This window comes from Mytilus galloprovincialis, chromosome 1 (assembly GCF_965363235.1).
Source record: "Mytilus galloprovincialis chromosome 1, xbMytGall1.hap1.1, whole genome shotgun sequence".
Lineage (NCBI taxonomy): Eukaryota > Metazoa > Mollusca > Bivalvia > Mytilida > Mytilidae > Mytilus > Mytilus galloprovincialis.
Window position 1 is genome coordinate 29638024 of NC_134838.1, and position 22795 is coordinate 29660818.

A 22795-nucleotide genomic window follows, 5' to 3' on the forward strand; every position below is an offset into this window, starting at 1 on the left:
GGGAAACAAACATTTTCTTCCATATTCTGATTTTTTATGTATCGTCTGAGTTGTTGTCCCACGAATGTTTACTGCATAAACATTTTGTTTTCTATATGTCATATTTTGCCGCATTTGTTGCTTTCCGCACATCCTTCCTTTAGTCTATATTATTACGATATTCTCCTGGAAAGAGCTCTTTTTGAATAAAAGAGATCAACGAACCCATTACCTTACCTTTAAGATAGATCAGTAAACATGGGCATACTTATGGTCGATTATTCAGACTAGTGCACACATTTTACAGTTCAAACAAGGCAATGCCGAGCGTGGCATCCCCTCGTATGCAACATATTGGGGACAAATATGGACACTATATTTGTATATGACACATGCAGAAAATGGTAAATTAAATACGCATATTTGATACATAAACTATTTTTTTTTAGAAATCAACCAAATTATTAAGTAACTGGAAATACCCACGATCTTCCGTCTTATGATTAAACCAAAAATTAAATGTACAATATAATATATATTCAATATTGATCAAACAATTGAAAACGCGTGATGCCTTCGGCATATGATTTAAATGCATCGTAAGCTGTACACGACGTCTTTTTGACATCGTATGGCCCTCGCGCCATCATCGTAATCCATCGTATAGCCTTCGTGATCCATTTTGTAGGCTTCGGCTGAGATATGAAGGTCAAATACCGTCTTCGGTTAACCTTCGTATGTCCATCTTTTGCTATCGTATATACTTTCGGCACCCTCGTATAGACTTCGTTATTCATCGTACGTACTTTGGTCACTTTTGGGTATTTTAAAGAGATCGGGACCAACTTCGTACGAACTTACAATTTTCGCATTCGGGTGTCCATCGTATATAAAAATCTGGACAGTGTGATACGGGCATCAGAAGAAACACCGACAAAACGCGCGTCTGGTGTATTAAATTATAAACCTGTTATCTTTTGATAGCTATTAGGCGTGTGTTTCTCTGTCCTATGAGTTCTCTCATTTGTTTGTATTATAAGTATTTTTTGATAAGTTTAACATATTATATATAAATATATTATTATGAGATGAGAAATCATATACAACAATCCAAGATCAGGGGTTAGTAGAAGCCTTTGTCTTATGTAACGACCCGAAGATAAAGGTATAAAGGTATAAGGTATAGTCCTGTCATAAAATGTTGTCATTTAAATGTTATTATTTAAATTGCAATAAATTGCGGGAAGTTTAGCAAGACACAAAACCAGGGTCAACCCAACATTTTTATTTAAATATCCTGTACCAATAGTTACCAAAGTCAAAGGTACCAGGATTATAATTCAGTACGCCAGACGCGCATTTTGTCTGCATAAGACTCATCAGTGACACTCAAATCAAAAATATTGATAAACCCAAACAAGTACAAGGTTGAAGAGCATTTGAGGATCCAAAATTCCAAAAAGTTGTGCCAAATACGGCTAAGGAAATCTATGCCTGGGATAAGAAAATCCTTAGTTTTTCAAAAAATTCAAAGTTTTGTATACAGGAAATTTATAAAAATGACCACATTATTGATATTCATGTCAACACCGAAGTGTTGACTACTGGGCTGGTGATACCCTCGGGGACGAAACGTCCACCAGCAGTGGAATCGACCCAGTGGTGTAAATAGTTATCAAAGGTACCAGGATTATAATTTTAGTACGCCAGACGTGCGTTTCGTCTACATAAGACTCATCAGTGACGCTCAAATCAAAAATATTAATAAACCCAAACAAGTACAAGGTTGAAGAGCATTTGAGGATCCAAAATTCCAAAAAGTTGTGCCAAATACGGCTAAAGTAATCTATGCCTGGGATAAGAAAATCCTTAGTTTTTCAAAAAATTCAAATTAAGTTTTGTATACAGGAAATTTATAAAAATGACCACATTATTGATATTCATGTCAACACCGAAGTGTTGACTACTGGGCTGGTGATACCCTCGGGGACGAAACGTCCACCAGCAGTGGCATCGACCCAGAAGTGTAAGTAGTTATCAAAGGTACCAGGATTATAATTCAGTACGCCAGACGCGTGTTTCGTCTACATAAGACTCATCAGTGACGCTCAAATCAAAAATATTAATAAACCCAAACAAGTACAAGGTTGAAGAGCATTTGAGGATCCAAAATTCCAAAAAGTTGTGCCAAATACGGCTAATGTAATCTATGCCTGGGATAAGAAAATCCTTAGTTTTTCACAAAATTCAAAGTTTTGTATACAGGAAATTTATAAAAAAATGATCACATTATTGATATTCATGTCAATACCGAAGTGTTGACTACTGGGCTGGTGATACCCTCGGGGACGAAACGTCCACCAGCAGTGGCATCGACCCAGTGGTGTAAATAGTTATCAAAGGTACCAGGATTATAATTCAGTACGCCAGACGCTCGTTTCGTCTACATAAGACTCATCAGTGACGCTCAAATCAAAAATATTAATAAACCCAAACAAGTACAAGGTTGAAGAGCATTTGAGGATCCAAAATTCCCAAAAAGTTGTGCTAAATACAACTAAGGTAATCTATGCCTGGGATAAGAAAATCCTCAGTTTTTCAAAAAATTCAAAGTTCTGTATACCGGAAATTTATAAAAATGACCACATTATTGATATTCATGTCAATACCGAAGTGTTGACTGCTGGGCTGGTGATACCCTCGGGGACGAAACGTCCACCAGCAGTGGCATCGACCCAGTGGTGTAAATAGTTATCAAAGGTACCAGGATCATAATTCAGTACGCCAGACGCGCGTTTCGTCTACATAAGACTCATCAGTGACGCTCAAATCAAACATATTAATAATCCCAAACAAGTACAAGGTTGAAGAGCATTTGAGGATCCATAATTTCAAAAAGTTGCGCCAAATACGGCTAAGGTAATCTATGCCTGGGATAAGGAAATCCTTAGTTTTTCAAAAAATTCAAAGTTCTGTATACAGGAAATTTATAAAAATGACCACATTATTGATATTCATGTCAACACCAAAGTGTTGACTACTTGGCTGGTGATACCCTCGGGGACGAAACGTCCACCAGCACTGGCATCGACCCAGTGGTGTAAATAGTTATCAAAGGTACCAGGATTATAATTCAGTACGCCAGACGCCCGTTTCGTCTACATAAGACTCATTAGTGACGCTCAAATCAAAAATATTAATAAACCCAAACAAGTACAAGGTTGAAGAGCATTTGAGGATCCAAAATTCCAAAAAGTTGTGCCAAATACGGCTAAGGTAATCTATGCCTGGGATAAGGAAATCCTTAGTTTTTCAAAAAATTCAAAGTTTTGTATACAGGAAATTTATAAAAATGACCACATAATTGATATTCATGTCAACACCGAAGTGTTGACTACTGGGCTGGTGATACCCTCGGGGACGAAACGTCCAACAGCAGTGGCATCGACCCAGTGGTGTAAATAGTTATCAAAGGTACCAGGATTATAATTCAGTACGCCAGACGCGCGTTTCGTCTACATAAGACTCATCAGTGACGCTCAAATCAAAAATATTAATAAACCCAAACAAGTACAAGGTTGAAGAGCATTTGAGGATCCAAAATTTCAAAAAGTTGCGCCAAATACGGCTAAGGTAATCTATGCCTGGGATAAGGAAATCCTTAGTTTTTCAAAAAATTCAAAGTTCTGTATACAGGAAATTTATAAAAATGACCACATTATTGATATTCATGTCAACACCAAAGTGTTGACTACTTGGCTGGTGATACCCTCGGGGACGAAACGTCCACCAGCACTGGCATCGACCCAGTGGTGTAAATAGTTATCAAAGGTACCAGGATTATAAATCAGTACGCCAGACGCGCGTTTCGTCTACATAAGACTCATTAGTGACGCTCAAATCAAAAATATTAATAAACCCAAACAAGTACAAGGTTGAAGAGCATTTGAGGATCCAAAATTCCAAAAAGTTGTGCCAAATACGGCTAAGGTAATCTATGCCTGGGATAAGGAAATCCTTAGTTTTTCAAAAAATTCAAAGTTTTTTATACAGGAAATTTATAAAAATGACCACATAATTGATATTCATGTCAACACCGAAGTGTTGACTACTGGGCTGGTGATACCCTTGGGGACGAAACGTCCAACAGCAGTGGCATCGACCCAGTGGTGTAAATAGTTATTAAAGGTACCAGGATTATAAGTCAGTACGCCAGACGCGCGTTTCGTCTACATAAGACTCATCAGTGACGCTCAAATCAAAAATATTAATAAACCCAAACAAGTACAAGGTTGAAGAGCATTTGAGGATCCAAAATTCCAAAAAGTTGTGCCAAATACGGCTAAGGTAATCTATGCCTGGGATAAGAAAATCCTTAGTTTTTCAAAAAATTCAAAGTTTTGTATACAGGAAATTTATAAAAATGACGACATTATTGATATTCATGTCAACACCGAAGTGTTGACTACTGGGCTGGTGATACCCTCGGGGACGAAACGTCCACCAGCACTGGCATCGACCCAGTGGTGTAAATAGTTATCAAAGGTACCAGGATTATAATTCAGTACGCCAGACGCGCGTTTTGTCTATATAAGATTCATCAGTGACGCTCAAATCAAAAATATTAATAAACCCAAACAAGTACAAGGTTGAAGAGCATTTCAGGATCCAAAATTCCATAAAGTTGTGTCAGGAAAATGGCAATTGTTATATTATTATTCGTTTCTGTGTGTTTTACATTTAAGTGATGTGTTTCTGTTGTGTCAAAGTTCCCCACTTATATTTGATGTGTTCCCTCAATTTTAGTTTGTAACCCGGATTTGTTTTTTTTTCTCAATCGATTTAAGAATTTCAAAAAGCGGTATACTACTGTTGCCTTGATATATTTACTGTCTGTAAACCATTATTGCTTTCATTTATCATAATTAATTGATGGAGTATATGTATAATGTATTATTGCAATTGTTAATCGATTTTATCTGATGAACAAAGTTTTTTTTAAAGATTGTTGCTATATTTTCAAACGGTCCGGAACTCCAAGATTTTATATAACATATCTACGCCTTACACAAATTGATATATTTTTTCAATTACGCATTCAAATCGCGTAATTAGTGTTACCCCCATCGTTTCGATTTATAAAAGACAGTTTACGGAGAAATTGTATAACAACCAGTTTTAGGCGTTCTTCATTTACAAATGTATCTAACCTGTAATATACAAATCAAGTAACAAAGGCATTATTTTACCAATCGATGTTGAGCGGTCCTGGTTGCAAGTTACTTTACTGTTGAGCAGACTAGCCATCAATATCTTAAAATTAGGTTTAACTTGATCGGTTATATTTTGTATATTTAAACAAAATGCATTTGACTAACAGGTCAAACACCTGTTGTTCTTTAACCCTGCTGACTGTCATTGGCGATTGCTAAATGAAATCGATCGCAAGATGTAACAAAATGGATTTTAATATAAATTTAATACTAAACAGAACACAATAAACTTGTGGCCAAGATGTTCTGCCACAAACATAAATTATTGTTTTTGGTACACCAGATTTGCGGTTTTTATCCAACGGAATCAGGTTTTAACTTTTAACGTAGTTTTCAATTTAGACTTGTTTATATATATATATTATATATATAAATTGTTGATCAAAATATTGCGTATATATTTAGCAAAAGTAAATAAATACAGTGTACAGAATGTATATATTATAATTCAAAAATTCGCAGACCACATTTCACATCAAATAATACCCGTTCGTTTAAATATTGTCACTAGTTCTTGCATGCCTTCTGGCAATCTTCAGGAGACGTTTTAACAATTTCCTTAACGACACTACTATTGGTAACGTTCGTTACGTTACAATAATGGTAAGGAGAGATAAATCAAATGTGTTTACGTAGATCTGTTTAATTTTAATTGAAAGATCTTTATAAAGAGTGCTTCCTTTGCCAGTCTTTTATATTTACTATATTCGTTCATTTTATAGAACGAAAATACGGTAAATTTTCCCATACTGCACGTTTCGAAATGTTCGTTTACATCTTGCATTCGTGTGGTTGGATCTCGTATATTTTGTCTGTAAATACGGACTATTTGACATATTGAATTACCAGTCTGTCCGATGTAAAATTCCTTGCAAGTGCTGCATACAATACATTAAATTAGGTTTACCATTTTGCAATAAATGTCTGTGTTTGGATCAATTGTTTGGCCGCTGAGTAATGTTATTTGCGGCCTTGTTTTCATATATTCACAAAGACCACATCTAGGGTCATTACATTTTAAAACGTTGTATTTTATTCGAGTTGGGTCTTAACATTTAGCCGTTGTTTAAATCTTTTTAAAGGCTGTCTTTTATTTTTCAGGAATTTTTCTGTTTGGAAAAGCTTTTTTTATTTTTTTCGTTTTTTGTAAAACCGGCAAATTTGCTTTTATGACGTTGAATATGTCAGGATTGTTTGGGTATGAGTGCTAACAAACAGAATAAATTCTGTAGTACTCTCTCTATCTGATTTTCTTCATTAGTATTGCTTTTGCCTTTTCTATTCCCTTTGATTATTCAGGTTTTGTACATGTACATGCATACTAGTAATTCCTTGAATATGTGTAAGGTATTCGATTGTTTTTGTTTATCAATTATGTTTTCATAATTAAGTTATGTCTACTCATAACATTATTCAAATCATTTCAAATTAAGACGAAGGAGCAAGATAACATCGTAAAACGAGGGCATGTCGAATAGGAACATTTTGTGAATCAAGATCTAAGGAAACAATTTATTGAACTTTTGTTTAATCATCAAGTTTATCATTTGATATATTGAACAGTCACTCATGGTTGATAAAATGTGTTTATCAGCAACATTTGATCTTTTGTCAAACGTGACTAGAAAATGTGTATTTCACCTGTATCAGACTGCACCAAATTGTATCACCGATCCTAAATGTACATGCTTTGTGAAAAAATATACAATACATGTTGATTGACAGAGTAAATAATATGGACTAGATATTTTGTTTTACTGTAATAAAAACAAATACACGTATTCATAGTTTTGTATTCTTCATTATTATAAATTCTTTTTTTTTTAAATTATACTTATAAAGTGTCACTTTGTTCGTAGTGATCGTTTTATGTTTTAAAGTCATATGGAAAAAAAGATGTGTTTTTCTTCAACTAAATGGCTAGTTTTTATATTTACTCATTTTTGTTTTCAATAGTAAGTTTTTTACCTTCCGCTTGCAGCACCGTTTTACTGCAGTGTAACATGGTTTTTGGAAAATTATATATGCCAACAACAGCCAAAGAATATCAGTTTTACAAAAGACAATTGAACCTCATATTAACTTCACTGAAATATATTTATTGTAAGATATAGTAAGAATATTCAACGAAAGACAAAAATGATGCAGCTATTTATCAAAACCAATTGCGCTTCAAAAATTCTACCATAATTATACATTAAAATCATGTGATAGATAGCGCGGTGAATATCACTTCTTTTTAGTATTACATAATATTTATTATAGGATTAGACGTTTCAATATTTGACATTGTAGGGATAAAGATCCACCAGAAAAGACTCTCCTACAAACGGAACAAAATATACAGGTATCATGTTTATCACTGAATTTATTGAAAGGAGAAAACTAGTCTACTTTTCATTTTCTTAATTCTAAAACGCAAGAATGGTACAATGGTGTTGCAAAAGTGTTCAACGATTATAAACATCACTTTTCATTACATCACTTGAAACTAAAGTAATTGGGATTTTGTTAGATACAATACACAACCTTAATCTTATTAAAGCATTTGAACTCTTCAAAACATTCGTAGAAAAAAAAGAAGCACCAAGGTAGTTTTATGTTGAAAATGTAACATTTATGTGCTGTTGGATAATAATTTATATAGTATAATGTGTTTTGGTAAATAAGCTTTTGTATTTGGTCAATGTTTTAATTTAGGGAAGACAATTCAGAGCCATACATACGACTGAACGTTGTTAGACAACTATCCCATACTTCTGTAATGTTGTTTACACATGCATTCTTTTATGGAATCAATACCAATCAATATACACAATGGTCCTGTTACATTCCTTATAACAAAGCAGAAAAAAATGTACGTTCATGCAGGGCAACTTTTGTTGGACTGACATTCCCTGTGATTTCTCTATGCCAAAAAGTCAATTGCATGGTTTCAGTTTCCTATTGAATTAAAAGGAATATTTTGATCATAAATGCTTTTTGATAATTTAAGATAAGACTTCAAAATTTGAATGCAATACTTTTTTTTGTTAAAGGTAATTAAATTCGGACGTTTTTACTTTACTTGTGTTCCATATCGGTATTTCTGTGATATTTCTCACAGAACCTGATATAGCATGTGCTGTTCGCAAAGGATTTTATCATATACAATAAAAATAAAACATAGCATTACGAAACGGATGACACTTCATATAAAATGATGGTACGACATGTCGTAATTCTATTTCATTTGTATAAGTTTAATAGGCAAGATACCAGAAATTACAAGTATATTTTATTTAAAGATTTCGATGAAGTTATTGAATTGTAGAAAATCGTAAAGGTTACTTCAGATTACTGTTATGTGAAATTAAATCATAAGTAGCTGTATTCTATTTTTGTTCTGTCATAAAATGGTAAAATGTAAACCATGTAAACGTTGGAGAGTCTATGCGTGACGAAAAGTTTGAAATTCAACGTGCAGCTATAATCATTAAATGAACAATGTACTTTCTGTTCACAAGTTACCCACCAGCAGTTTGATACAGATTTTTGCTAATGTTTGAGGTCGTATAGAATTGGAAAAAAAGTAAATAGATGAAAATATTTATTAGATTACGTCGCACTGTTACACCTTTTATATGTGTTTAAACATGTTATCCATATTGATGATTGTTGAATTATGTGTTCCTTTAATTTGTAAGCAAACCCCATGGACTGACTTGGATAGAGAAGAGAAAGAGCAACTTGATTATGGGGAAATGATAGCTATGATAGGCCAAGATGGGGTTAACGATGAAGAAGAATCAATAAAAATAAATGAAGATCAGGAGGTAAATATATTTGAGCACTTATTAAGTACTAACAAAATCTATATATATAAAAAAGTCGTTTACAACTAGTATGGTTAAAACAAATATACAAAGTAACACATATGTGAACATTCCATTTCTAAAGCTGTTATTTCATTGGCTGTTTGCTACGTAAGAAGCTTCTCAGGGAGGTTCCATTTTATTAGTCGTGCTAATCAAGCGAACCTTGCTCGGATATGGTGTACTCATTATCTATTTATGAAAAACAATTTGTAAAGTTTCTATAGTGGTTTTCAGGAATTGTTCTGGTATACTCTACTTAAAGTAGCTAACGTCAAATGCGAAATTAAAAGTATGTTAAACACGATTATATATTGAATTTCAATAGACAAAATTAAACTCAAACGTGCATTCATTTCAGAATTGATTACAGCTTATACATAGCGAACAAAATTGATCCTCTGCTTAAATTCACATTTGAGGTGTCAAGATCTATTTTAACCTATTTAGATACCAAAAACGTACAAAGGTGAAAGATTCCATAATAATAACATCATTGATGTTGAATCTCATATTAAAAAAACTAAAATGTTACAATATTTACCTATCACATGTGCACATCCAAAAAAAACAAAAGTATAACAGTGTGTGAACATATACGTAATATTAGAAATAAAAGTGACATCACTGTATTAAATAGACATTTTACTGACTTAAAAGATAAGTTAGTTAAAAGGGGATACTGTAAAAATAAAACAGAGAATGTGATAAGAAACATTAAAAATATCACAAACAGAAAAACAACTTATTGAACACCAATAGAACAAAGAATGTTCCACTCACTCTCATTACTAAATATAATACAATGGTAAAAACCTTAGTACAGTTATGAGAAAACATTGGAGCAATCTGCAAAAAGACAAACAATGTGAAATCTTCACACATGTGTCTATCATAGCATATAAATGTACCATAAATATCAAAGAATATCTTGTTAAATCAAGGAAAAGGGACCCATGCTTTAACAGCATAAGTAAAAAATCCCGAAACACTGTTAGTTATCATCTTAATTATAGGCAACATGCTTTCATATAAATGAAATTTAAACAACGGTGTAAAGTCTTGAGGTTTATTACTTAATATGTTGGTTGAAGGAACCGCATTTAATTTTAAATTGATATCGTATATGTTCCTTATGTCGTAACTTCAAAAACCTTCCCTTTTCACGAATGTGACTACCGAATTGGACTATTTACCGAATTTTTGGTCACATAAGCAACACGACGGGTGTCACATGTGAAGCAGGATCGGCTTACACTTCCGGAGCACCTGAGACCACCCCAAGTTTTTGGTGGGGTTGGTGTTGATTTGTCTTTAGTGTTCTATGTTGTGTCTCCTGTACTATTATTTGTCCGTTTGTCTTTTTTTTTAGCCATGCCAATGTCAGTTTATTTTCAATCTATGAGTTAAACTGCTACACTGGTATCTTTCGTCCCACTTAAAAAACTTAGGTATTGATTTTCGATGATAACATCGATATATAAATATGATGTCATTATATGCGACTTTGCGACACAAGACTGGCTAGAATGTTTTGTCAACTTCAAGTTTGGGCTTGTCACAAACAGATGAGCACTTTTTTTTATGATAGAAGTCAGTGTCAAAGTCCATCAAAAACATCCTAATATAGAAGGAGTTTGCTTCGCTGTCAACATGACTAAGCACATCAATGAATCCACCATAAGAACGATGAAAAAAGGATATTTGCTACAAAAGATGTGTCATTCATCTGATTCCGATTCCGAACCTTTGCTTCAAAGGGGAAAAAGAGGACAGCATACCTTTCTTGGAAAATACGATGCCGAAGTCCAAGAATATATAAGGAACTTACGACTTGCTGGTGGGATAGTGGACCGTCCTTTTTTGTTTGCTGCTGCAAGACGGACAATAGTGGCTAAAGATCGGTAGTTATTAAGTAAATTTGGAGGCTCCATTGAACTTTGTAATTCTTGTGTCCAATCCTTTCTACGCCGCATGGGATATGTTCAACGGAAATTAACTAAAGCAGCGCGTAAATTTCCAAATAATTTCGAAAAACAGAAAGAGGAATTTCTGACTGCTATTCTAACTCAAGAAAAATTAGATACCAAGTGACTTCATAATTTTTGATCCGACACACGTGTACAGTGGAGATCACTTTTAACCTCTCATTAAATCAGTCAGAATCTGCCAGGAGAACTGTTCTAGAACAGTATGTAGAACTGTTAGCCTGTCACCTTTTAGACAGTTCCAGCTAGACCAGTTCTAACCTAGAACTGATTTGGTCAGTTCTACCTAGAACTGCTTTGGACAGTTCTACCTAAACTGATCCTGACAGTTCTACCCTAGAACAATTTTAGACAGTTCTACCAAACAGTTATACGGTTAGAATTGATTTATAAATTCTACGGCTAGAATTGATTTATAAATTCTACGGCTAGAATTGATTTATAAATTCTACGGCTAGAATTGATTTTATAACTATGATTCTACGGCTAGAATTGATTTATAAATTTTACGGCTAGAATTGATTTAAGAACTATTTGTATTTGATATATTAAGGCTTCGGCAAAATAGCGATTTATATAGAGTTTTGCTATTTTGCCGGTCTTATTTTATATTTTTAAACAAGAGATGTGTGTGACTGTTCCATGTCGGGAGCCTGTAATTCAGTGATTTTAATTTGTTGACGCGTTACATAAATTATGTTTTTTCGTTCCTTTTTTTGTACGTAAATTAGGCCGTTATTTTATCATTTTAATTATTTTACTTTTGTCATTCCGGGAGTCGGGGTGACTCGTATAACAAATTATTTGACCTCATTAACCAAATGTAATAACTTATTTCCTAATCCACTATTATAAATAAATATGCTTTTGAATTAAACTTAAACTGACCATATTTGCTCTTCATCATGTAAATCTATGAACATGTAGCTGCACACGGCAGTATACAGTTATATTTTTAGGCAAGGATGGATTGTACAAATGATAGAAATTATACAAGTATTGGAAAACAATGACTTCAAAATTTTGTTTGCATCAGCTTAATATAGCAGCATGTCCTCTTTTTATTCAAAATATTGAATCGTAAACAAATATTATATCTGTTTACGAGTAGTTTTCCTACCTTTAACGGACCCGTTTAACAAACATCTTTTTACTGCATCAACCTAAACTGACATTATTTGCTCTTTTTTCTGCAAATCTATATAGCTGCACAGTAATTCAGTTATAATTTTCGATCAAGACGGACTGTAATATAAAGATACAGCAATATTGGAAAACAATGACCACAATTTTTTTTTCGCATCAATTTATAGTGCCAGCATGTCCTCTTTTATTCAAATATTGAATCGTTAAGAAATATCAGTAGTTTTCATACCTCAGACTGACTCTTCTAATAAAATCTTTTGACCGCATCAACCCAAACTGACCATATTTTTTTTAATGTAAATCTATATAGCTGCACAGTAATTCAGTTATAATTTCACATCAAGAGAGACTGTAGTATACAAATTACCGCAATATTGGAAATGAATGACCACAATTTTTTTCTCTGGCATCAATTGAGATACCAGCATTTCCTTTTTTTATTCAAAATATTGAATCGTAAACAAATATCTGTAGTTTTCATACCTCAGACTGACTTGTGTAATTCAATCTTTTCACCACATCAACCCAAACTGACCATATTTGCTTTTTTATGTAAATCTATATAGCTGCACAGTAATTCAGTTATAATTTTAGGGACTGTAGTACACAAATAACCGCAATATTGGAAATCAATGACCATAATTTTTTTCGCATCATTTGAGAGTGCCAGCATTTCCTCTTTTTATTCAAAATATTGCATCCGAAACACATATCAGCAGTTTCATACCTCAGACTGACTCATGTAACAAAATTAATTGTCTGCATCAATCAAAATTGACCATATTTGACAGCATCAACCAAAACTGACCATATTTGACTGCATCAATCAAAACTTACCATACATGTATGTGCTCTTTTTTTTATGTAAATCTTATAGTCGCATAGTAAACCCATAATATTTTTATGTAGGCAATGGTAGGGATGGATTGAATATTTCAAATGATAGCAATATTGGAACACAATGACTACAAAATTTTGTTTGCATCAATTTATAGTGCCAGCATGTCCTCTTTTTATTCTAAATATTGCATCGTAAACAAATATCAGTAGTTTTCATACCTCAGACTGACCATGCTGACTGGTACAAAAAAAATATTTGTCTGTATCAACCAAAAATTACCATATTATGTAAATATAAATAGCCGCAAAGTAAATAACTTATATTTGATATCAGGATGGATTGTATAATTCAAATGATAGCAATATTGGAAAACAATGACTACAAAAGTATGATCGCATCAGTTTATAGTGCCAGCATGTCCTCTTTTTATTCAAAATTTTGAATCATAAACTAATTTCAGTTGTATTGATATCACTGACTGACTCATATAAACAAATTATTTGTCCACTTTAACCAAAACTGACCATATTTGACAGCATCAACCAAAACTGACCATATGTGACAGCATCAACCAAAACTGACCATATTTGCACTTTATTATGTAAATCTTAATATATATATATATATATCTAGCCGCATAGTAATTTACTTACATTGTAAAGTTACATATCACGATGGATTGTATTATTCAAATGACAGCAATATTCATGATATTGGAACACATTGACTACAAAAATATTTCAACATCAATTTAGAGAACAAACATGTCCTCTTTTTATTCAAAATAGTGAATCGTAAACAAATTTCAGTAGTTTCGATATATCAGACTGAGTCATTTTAACAAAATTATTTGACCGCATCAACCAAAACTGAACATATTTACACTTTATCATGTAAATATTTATGGCCTCATTGTAAACCAATAATATTTCTATATATATATATATATAGCTATGTCAGGACGGATTATATGATGAAGATGACACCAACGTTGGAACACAATTACTACCATGACTACAAAAGTTTGTCCACATCAATTTAGAGTGCCCATATTTTCTCTCTGTATCCACAATATTATTAATAATTAACCGTCACTAAAGTCAGTGCCTTTCGACTTTTGTGTGACGGGTTGGTCTGTGCATAAATTAGTCGCGCTTGCTGGGGAGTATGATTTAAACTCCTTGGTTGTAGTGACGCACATTACAGAGTGTTCTAGATGGTTCCAATCTACTGCAGTGCGCACAAAGATGGGGGGTTTGGAACTGGTCAGTCTTAGTATTAGGAACTACATGTATGACCGCAAGTTTGTTGTTACGGACTTGTTGGTCTATAATGTTCTCAGTTACAAAATTGTTATATGTTGTACCTCTTATTTGTCGTTTGGGTTTTTTGAAGATGGCAAAGAAGAATGATTGATTTTGTTTGTAGCCTAAAGTCCAGGGGCAAATGTTTCATTCATGTTCAGATCGAGTATATTTTTCTGACGTCCCAGACTCCCAGATATCATTTATAATTGTTATGGGTAAGTCTGTCTAAATTGTCAAATGCCCTTACTGCAGTGACATCGCTTAGAACTGTTCTACAGTCCCGACTGATTTAGTCAGTTCTGCTGACAGTTCTACTGTTAGAACTGATTTGGGCAGTTCTACCCTAGAACTGATCCTGACAATTTTAGACAGTTCTATACTAGAACTGTTCATGACAGTTTTACCTAGAACTGATTTAGTCAGTTCTACCTAGAACTGATTCTGACAGTTCTTCTTAGAACAGTTCTAGGGTAGAACTGTTCTAGGTAGAACTGTTCTAGGAAAGTTTATAACTGTTCTGTGACAGATTATTCTGACAGTTCTAATGAGAGGTTAGAAGTGATCTCCACTGTATACAATTTTGTTTGTGTGAATAAATAAACTATGACATTTGAAGGCTAATTACCAGTCAGTACGTACTTGTTTTCAAAAAAAGTTTTGTATTTGTAAATATGTTTATTAAATATTTAAAGTTTCATTAATTTAGTATAATTTGTTAAACAAAAGATAAACTTATGAAAAAAAGGTCAGTCAGTGTAATTGCTCACAAAGTAAACACAAATTTTAGTTACACAATAAAACTGTCAAATCGGCTTTGGTTATTGTTTGTTACCTTTTGTCCTTTATTGATTTTTTGTATGGATCACTGGTGTTGTTTTAACAGTTTCACAGTTCAAATGAGGTCGTGTTAAGGAAAACCAGGTGAACGTTGTAAATTTCCGAGAAGATTATTTACATTTATCTAAGCTGCATTTGTATTCGCGTGTATTCATTTTCGCGGAAATATACCTACCGCGAAATTCGTGAAAATAGTTACACCACTAAAAAGTATATGTACAGTATTTAATAATCAATTGATACTCACAATAAATTTACGAAGTAAAGGCTTTGTTTAGCATACGTAGCCTTTTTATTAGATAAACACATCTTTTTTTTATTTTTGTTTTCTAAAGCAATAGAAAATAAATATTTATTTATCTAGTATTATATTGTTTGCTGGTTTTGATCCTTGAACAATGGACTTTATTGATTAAATATATATAATACTGAATGCTGAATTTTCAACAATGTATAGCTTAAAGGATATGTTTTTGATAGAAAGATGTGATAGTTTTCTGATCCATACTAAAATCAGTGACCTATTTACAAATGTTAAAAAGACATTTCCTAGATTTCTGGTCTGCGAAGATTAACATTTCTCATTTCTCTCACAGAATTTGAATGAAAGAGCTTCACACTAACTTTTAGAAAGATGTTAGTGCCGTTCGACATCTTAAAGTCGTAAAAACCTTATGAGAATTGAAGTTAAGTAATAAACAAGTTCATTATATTTACAGTTTTCGCATATGTGAGGTTAGAAATAAACATGATGTTACGTAAGCTCTCAAAAATTATATAACAGCTAACGTTAAATTGTACCTAATTTTCCCTCATATCATTCGTATTCACCGTGATTTTTGGAAGATTCATTCATCCATGCAAGTATAAACATGATAAACATAAATTGTTTTATATCTTTTATGAGTCCATTTCTGTCAAAAACGTCGTTTATTCTTTCCCGGTTCGTGAACACCGTGAAGGGGAATTATCGAATCTGAATGATGTCAACACTGACATGTCGCCGCAAAAATACTTGTGTATTTATTCGAGCGTCTCTGATGAGTCTTTTGTAGACGAAACGCGCGTCTGGCGTATTAAAAAAAAATTAGTACTGGTATCTATGATGAGTTTATTTATAAATTTATTAAAATTGTATAGGAGTACCCTTTAATATAAATGATGTAAATTGATCTCCTTAAAATTTGGGATATATATTCTTGAAAAGCTGATAAATACCGAGATTAAATTAACATAATTATTAATTGTGGAAGGTGTATTGTACCATGGTGTATAGTGTAAAGGGGAATACTGCAACAGTGTAATGTGCGATCGGAAATGGTGTGAATGTACAGTGTGCGACATTCAAAACGATATATATTGATACGAACTGATTTTTGATTTTATACATTAAATTGTGATACAAATTCGATTTTTAAAATATATAAATAATTTTGTAGTCGCACGCTTTCTTTGTTTTTGTATGTTGTATGATGCAAAGGTGGTCGGAGGGCAGAAAGATAATCAAACAAAAGGATTTGTCTGTAAAAAAATTCTGTTATTTCATTAATAAATACTACCAGACTAAGAGAATATTCATTGTTAAGGTTAAACTGAGTCTGAATTTATTCCTAATAATTATAGAATAATGATCAACATTGTAAATGTATACGTGCATTATGTTTCACATGTTTGATCAGTCTTTACATTTATGAAAATTATTTGTAACGTATGAGCACCAATAAACAGGAATGCGTACCCAAAATTAGCTAAATATCTAAATTTTGAACGTCGTGAATGAAAAGAATACGGCGTAATTCTAATTCAAAAGGGAATTTTAAGTATTTGCACCTCACAAAAAAGCAATTAATGTTTTACAACATAAATCATAACAATATTAAATGCTATCATAATGCCAATTATTTTATGTATAGCAATATGTTCATAATCTTTAAAAAGAATCTGAGATTCATTTGATAAATAAAATGTCCATCTGTAAATATTTGACATTTGTATTTATTTATATCATATTCAAGCTATTTTCGGAGAAAAAGTTCACAAGCAGGAATGTATGTTTTTTATACAATTTCAATTCTTTTTTTTTCCTTTCTTTTATTAGTTAAACCTTATAGCATCTAAATATGTGTACTATGATACGATTTTGAAAACTGTATTCATTGTGTGTTGACCAGCTATACTACAGATGTCTTGATTCATTCACATTATACACCCTGTCCATACGCACACTATCAGTTTGCATTCACAAAATTTCCGGATAAAATGTCAATGAATCCGGAGTCAAAATACTTGAGATAGGTAGTTTGACATCTGAATTCAATTATTATATTAGTATATTTAATGACGTAAATGCATATAAGTGCACATGCTTTCTATTTACCATTTTGCGCTAAAATACTGTTTTCAGGCTTAAGTATTAATTTCACCCGCGAATGTGATTTTTCTCTTTTTTTTTCTATCTAAGGAAAAGGTAACTTAAATTCGTACTGCATTTAGTTTTTTTTTTAAAAACTATTTGCATTCGAGCGTCACTGATGATTCTTTGTAGACTTGACTCGCGGCTGGTGTACAATATATTAATTCTGGTATTTTTCATATCTACATGGCTAATTTAAATAGATTCTTGTGATAGTATGACTGTGTATTTATTCATAAAACGTCTGAAAACAAGATATTCTTCAAACCAAAGTTTCCCTGTAGAATATTTGGATTTATTGAAGAAATTCAGGAAATCTTTAAAATTTGAGATGTTTTATGTGACCAAAGTAAGTCTATATAAGAGGTCCAAATGAACATAGTGTGTTAGTCTTAAGAAATATATACGAAAAAATCTGAAACATTGCATGCCACAGGGTTTCACTTCACATGGAAAATGTATCTATACAATATATATCGAGTTGATTATATGAAGGACACTCAATATAAAGATATGATATATAAAAAATATGCATCAAGATTATAAAGCAAACTGAGTGTCCTAAATTTATATTTTTATTGGTTTGTACAAACTGGGATTTGCAATAGGTGTATGCAAAAAAGTTATGTATAATCCCAAGAGACAAATGAAATAGTCGATCTTTAAAATGTATATTCAAATAGTAGCTGTACATATACACTTTTTTCTTTTCACAACTATCCACCATTACTTTCAACTGTCTTGTGCAAGAATTTTCACATTATTACAAATTTTAATACAGTCAGGTGGTTTAACTTCATCATTTTCTCCGCCAATCACTCAATTCAAATGGAAACAAAAATTCAGCAACAATCTTTTGTTGACCAGTCAGCGATCTGAGGTTCACGTATTGCTATTCTTTTTGTAAAAAAGCCACTTGATTTAAGATGTCAAAAGTACTTTAGTATGGCAGATTTAGCGAGTCTAGCGTACACACTATACGCCTGGTATCTTTGATGATATTTGTTTAACTAATTTAGCGTATTTTTAGTCTATTTTAGCTGACTTTGCAACTATTTTTTATACGATTTTCCAATTTTATTTTTATAACAAAGATATATATTCATTCGTATATTTAACGAGATTAACTTGTGAACACATTAAACATGTTCACCACATTGTAAATAAAAAAGAAGGCATAAGAAATATGTCTATACCTCATTGGTAGTCTTTACTTGCTTTCCATAGGTTTAAGTACTCTCAATTTTTCAAACGACATATTGGCAAAGTCATATTGGCACAGCTACATAAGTTCGACTTCGAAAACATTTTGTCTTTCTGTATTAAACTCGTTTATCCCTTTATGAACTTATACAAGCTTAATTATAACGACCACATTACCACAACAGTGTTATATTGTTTCACTCATTCAATCAGTTAGTCTTTATTTCCATCTTTTCGTCTTTTTTCTGTCTGTTCCTCTATCCGCCTGTTTTACATATCAATTACACTTGACTAAATATCTAACCACTACTTCACAGTGAGACCCTGACAAAAACCGATACTAACGAAATTGTGGAAAAAGTGGAATATATTAAGTTTGTTTTGTTAAAAATCATATCAATGATAAATATTGTGCTAGCTATAATTATAACTATTTATTCACCATTTTGTTTTAGCTTGCATTAGCAGACGTGGTATATAATCCGGGACAATCAGGTATATTTTTTGTCAGATGTTATGAAATTGAAGAACAAAAATCGTTAATGTCTATTGTTTATTGAAACTACTTAAATAATTACTGTTATGATTTAATCCGTTAATGCTTGAAAACGCATCTTGAATATTATGTTATGTCTTTTTCAACACTAACCGAAAAAAATAAAAAAATCAAACGCAAGGTTTCAGAGAGATTTACTTAGCTAGCGGCACGGAGGGGTAATAAAAAATGAATGTTTTATTATAAAGTAGAAAGGGTTGCTTCCATGTATTCTTTTTAATTTAAAATGTCTATAGATCTGTTATCCCATGACTTTTTTCTTATTATAAAAATGTTGGTGAGATCACTTTCATAGAAAATGTCCATTCAATTACGACAGGAAATTATCGTTAACGATATTGTTTTGTTGTATTAATTCAAAATAAACACCAGTCAGTCCATGTTTTCTTATTAGCTCACTTTTTCAAATGAAATATGAGCTTTTGCCGTCCGTCCGGTGTAATCTATTTCAAACATTTTCTTAACATATTCCAACTAAACCTATGCTGAATGATCCTTATGGTATTTAAAATGCAATTTGTGTTTTATTGTATATTTCGTAAAAAAACATGGATGTCAGGCTAAACATAGAACATAGGGGTAAAACGCAATTTTTGGCATTTATCTCAAAAACTAAAGCAGTTAAAAATATCTGACATGTAGTATAAATGTTCATCATGTCAAGTTCTATCAGCCCTGATATGTTCAGATGAATATAACAACATTGTTAAATCTCAGGACTTTTTGAAGCTTTTGTTTATTATCTTAAATATTATTATAAATAAAGACAACCTATAAACAGTAAAAATGTTAAGCAAAGTAAGATCTGTAAATGATCGGGTTTAAGGACTAATATTGTCAAATGACCATTAAAGATGTTCGCTACTCAGTTTCAAAATAAATAGCTTTTAATAAACTAGAATAGATTGATAGGGGATAAATTACGGAATCCAAAAAGCAAAAAAATATATAGAGGTCAATGTGCTTGTTTTCGAAATAATAACCATTTTTCATAGCTTTATCTGTGACAAGTTAAAGTTCTCAAAAAATATTAAAAAATAAATAAGATTTTATAAGACTTTTACAAATGGCTTATAATTATACATGCAAAAGATTTATAAAAAGAAAAATGGGATTCAAAGGGCAAAATTTGTTAAGGCATTCAAATGGATAAAACCAGAGGATTGCGAAAATCTGACAAAAATTCCAAAACATGAAAAGCGAACATCCTTAAGGAATTAATGACAGTTATAAAGAATTTTGAACAATTTGTTTATCAGGTTTTTCTCATTTAAAAAATCGTCTCCTCTGAAACTGCTAAACCAATCTAAACCAAGTTGAAGCTGAATGGTTCTTAGGTTATCTAGGATTGTTTTATTTTCTGTTTTCTCTGAAAACATGACCGCCATGGCTAAAAATAGAACATATGGTAAAATACAGGTTTTTACTTAAATCACAAAAACTAAAGCATTTAGCAATGTTTAGAGCAAATCAAACAAGAAAATAAAGTATTCATTAGGTCAAGGTCTACCTGCTCTGAAATAATAAGCCACATCGGGAATCTGGCTTTTTGGCTCCTGCATTGATGGTTTTATAGCCAGACTATTTGCTGAATATTAAAATGAAGATTCAAGTCGATATAAAGTTAAACAATTTAATAAACGATCCAACTAGAATATAAACGATGTTACAATATTGAGTCCGGTGTTAAGGGTTTAAGAACCTATCCAAAACTGAATATAAATTATTTCTCAGAAGTATATAAAACAGAATAATAAAGAAATACATGTAATTAGGGATTAAGCAATTATTGTCCATTGTATAGATAATCTGCTAAACCTGTGTTTGACACGTAGATACGAAGTCCATTATCGGATTACCAGACACATATATTTTAAACCAACAGATAATTGTGTGGTAATATTTGAGTTCATAATGACAATTAAAAGATATAATAATTAGAGTCAGAAATATCATAGTCCAAATAATTAACATGCTATTCATCCGGTCATAGTTTTAAAGGGAAACTTCGCAAAAAAATCAAAAATTGATATTATGTCCATTCTGTATAAAAATTCTCAAATTTATAGATATTAAAGTTTTATTCCGCTAGATAAGAGATCACCCTCGATTTTAAATTTTGAGTATCAATTCTCTGCGTTCCGCCATTTTGTCATCGTCTACGATCAAAAATCACGATATGTCTATAAACCACAAAGGACCAAAACTACAGTAACCGATGTAGTCGTAATTGCGTGTCGATATCTTGTCAATCGTACGGTTGTTTTATCTGACTGACTAACTTGATACGGAAAATGTTCTTATTTTTTTTTTAAATAACCATAGTCTGTTATTTTTAAACTGTTAATATTGGAATTAATTAAAAAGTCAAAGTTCAAATCATAAATAAGTGTTCCGTGAAAATTGTTTTCGAAAATGTAATTCGTTCATAATTCTTTAAAGTAATAAACTTTATTCAAATAAATTCGGATCTTCCCTCATCTGATCACCAGCATGGCTTAAGGTATTACTCCCAAAGGTATTGTGAGGGGTGTGAGGTGACACGTCCAGGTATTCAAGCGATTTCCTGTCGGGCTTGCAAGTTCATGCATCGTTTCACTTCTGTAGGTATTGATCGGTGTACACGGCCGATAACTTATAACTTTCCATTTTGAACTATCATGTTTATATTAAATATACATCTCTGTCTTGCGTGTCCGAAAGTGATATAATATACTAGACATTACTTAACTCATACGCTTGTTTATAAATAACATTTCTGGTGTAAAGAATATTATTTATAAAAATATAAATAATACATAAAAAAAAGATTTGAAGAAATAAAAATCTATTTACATATTTTTTCCAAGGGTTAATTTAGGAAAATGTAATATAAACTCGTTGTCAATAGTAAAGGACAGATTGGAACATACCAGAAATATTGATTTTAAAAAATGTACGCATTTGCCGACGATTCGTGTATACGCCTGGATAGAAAGTTACGGAACTATAGCGCAATTTAAATTATATACATGTATACATTGAACATAAGAAAGAAACATACATTTTGTGTAAATTGGAGTAAAAGTTTTGTAAATAGACTAGTCCACATATGCCAACAGTATGTAATCAACGAATTCGATAGACTATTGTATACCAAAAGAAGAAGAAGAAGAACGAACTATACAAATCAGTTGAAAAAGGCTTTAGTTAACTCATCAGATGGATAAAAATACAAATACTATAAATACAATTGGAAGTTTTCGTTTTTGCAATTTGAGAGTAAATGATGTATCAAACGTTCAAGAATACGCATGTAATATGTGTCTCTGGATATAAAAAAAAATCATCCTCAACACCTACTTCCGTATGGGACTTCCCCTTTCAGTGACCTGCAAATTTAACAGATGATACACTTT

General features: G+C 32.1%; 1 protein-coding gene across 2 annotated transcripts in view; it reads left to right on the forward strand.

The window, feature by feature from the left end:
- LOC143071173 (uncharacterized) overlaps positions 1-22795 on the forward strand; it is a 167025-nt gene that overhangs the window by 133862 nt on the left and 10368 nt on the right. Inside the window, exons 3-5 of one of the 2 annotated variants that reach the window (XM_076245353.1) lie at positions 7548-7599; positions 8939-9067; positions 19297-19336. In XM_076245353.1, the coding sequence (XP_076101468.1) occupies positions 7548-7599; positions 8939-9067; positions 19297-19336 (221 nt within the window). The remainder of the gene's footprint in view (positions 1-7547; positions 7600-8938; positions 9068-19296; positions 19337-22795) is intronic. The other variant, XM_076245343.1, reaches the window with a different exon arrangement.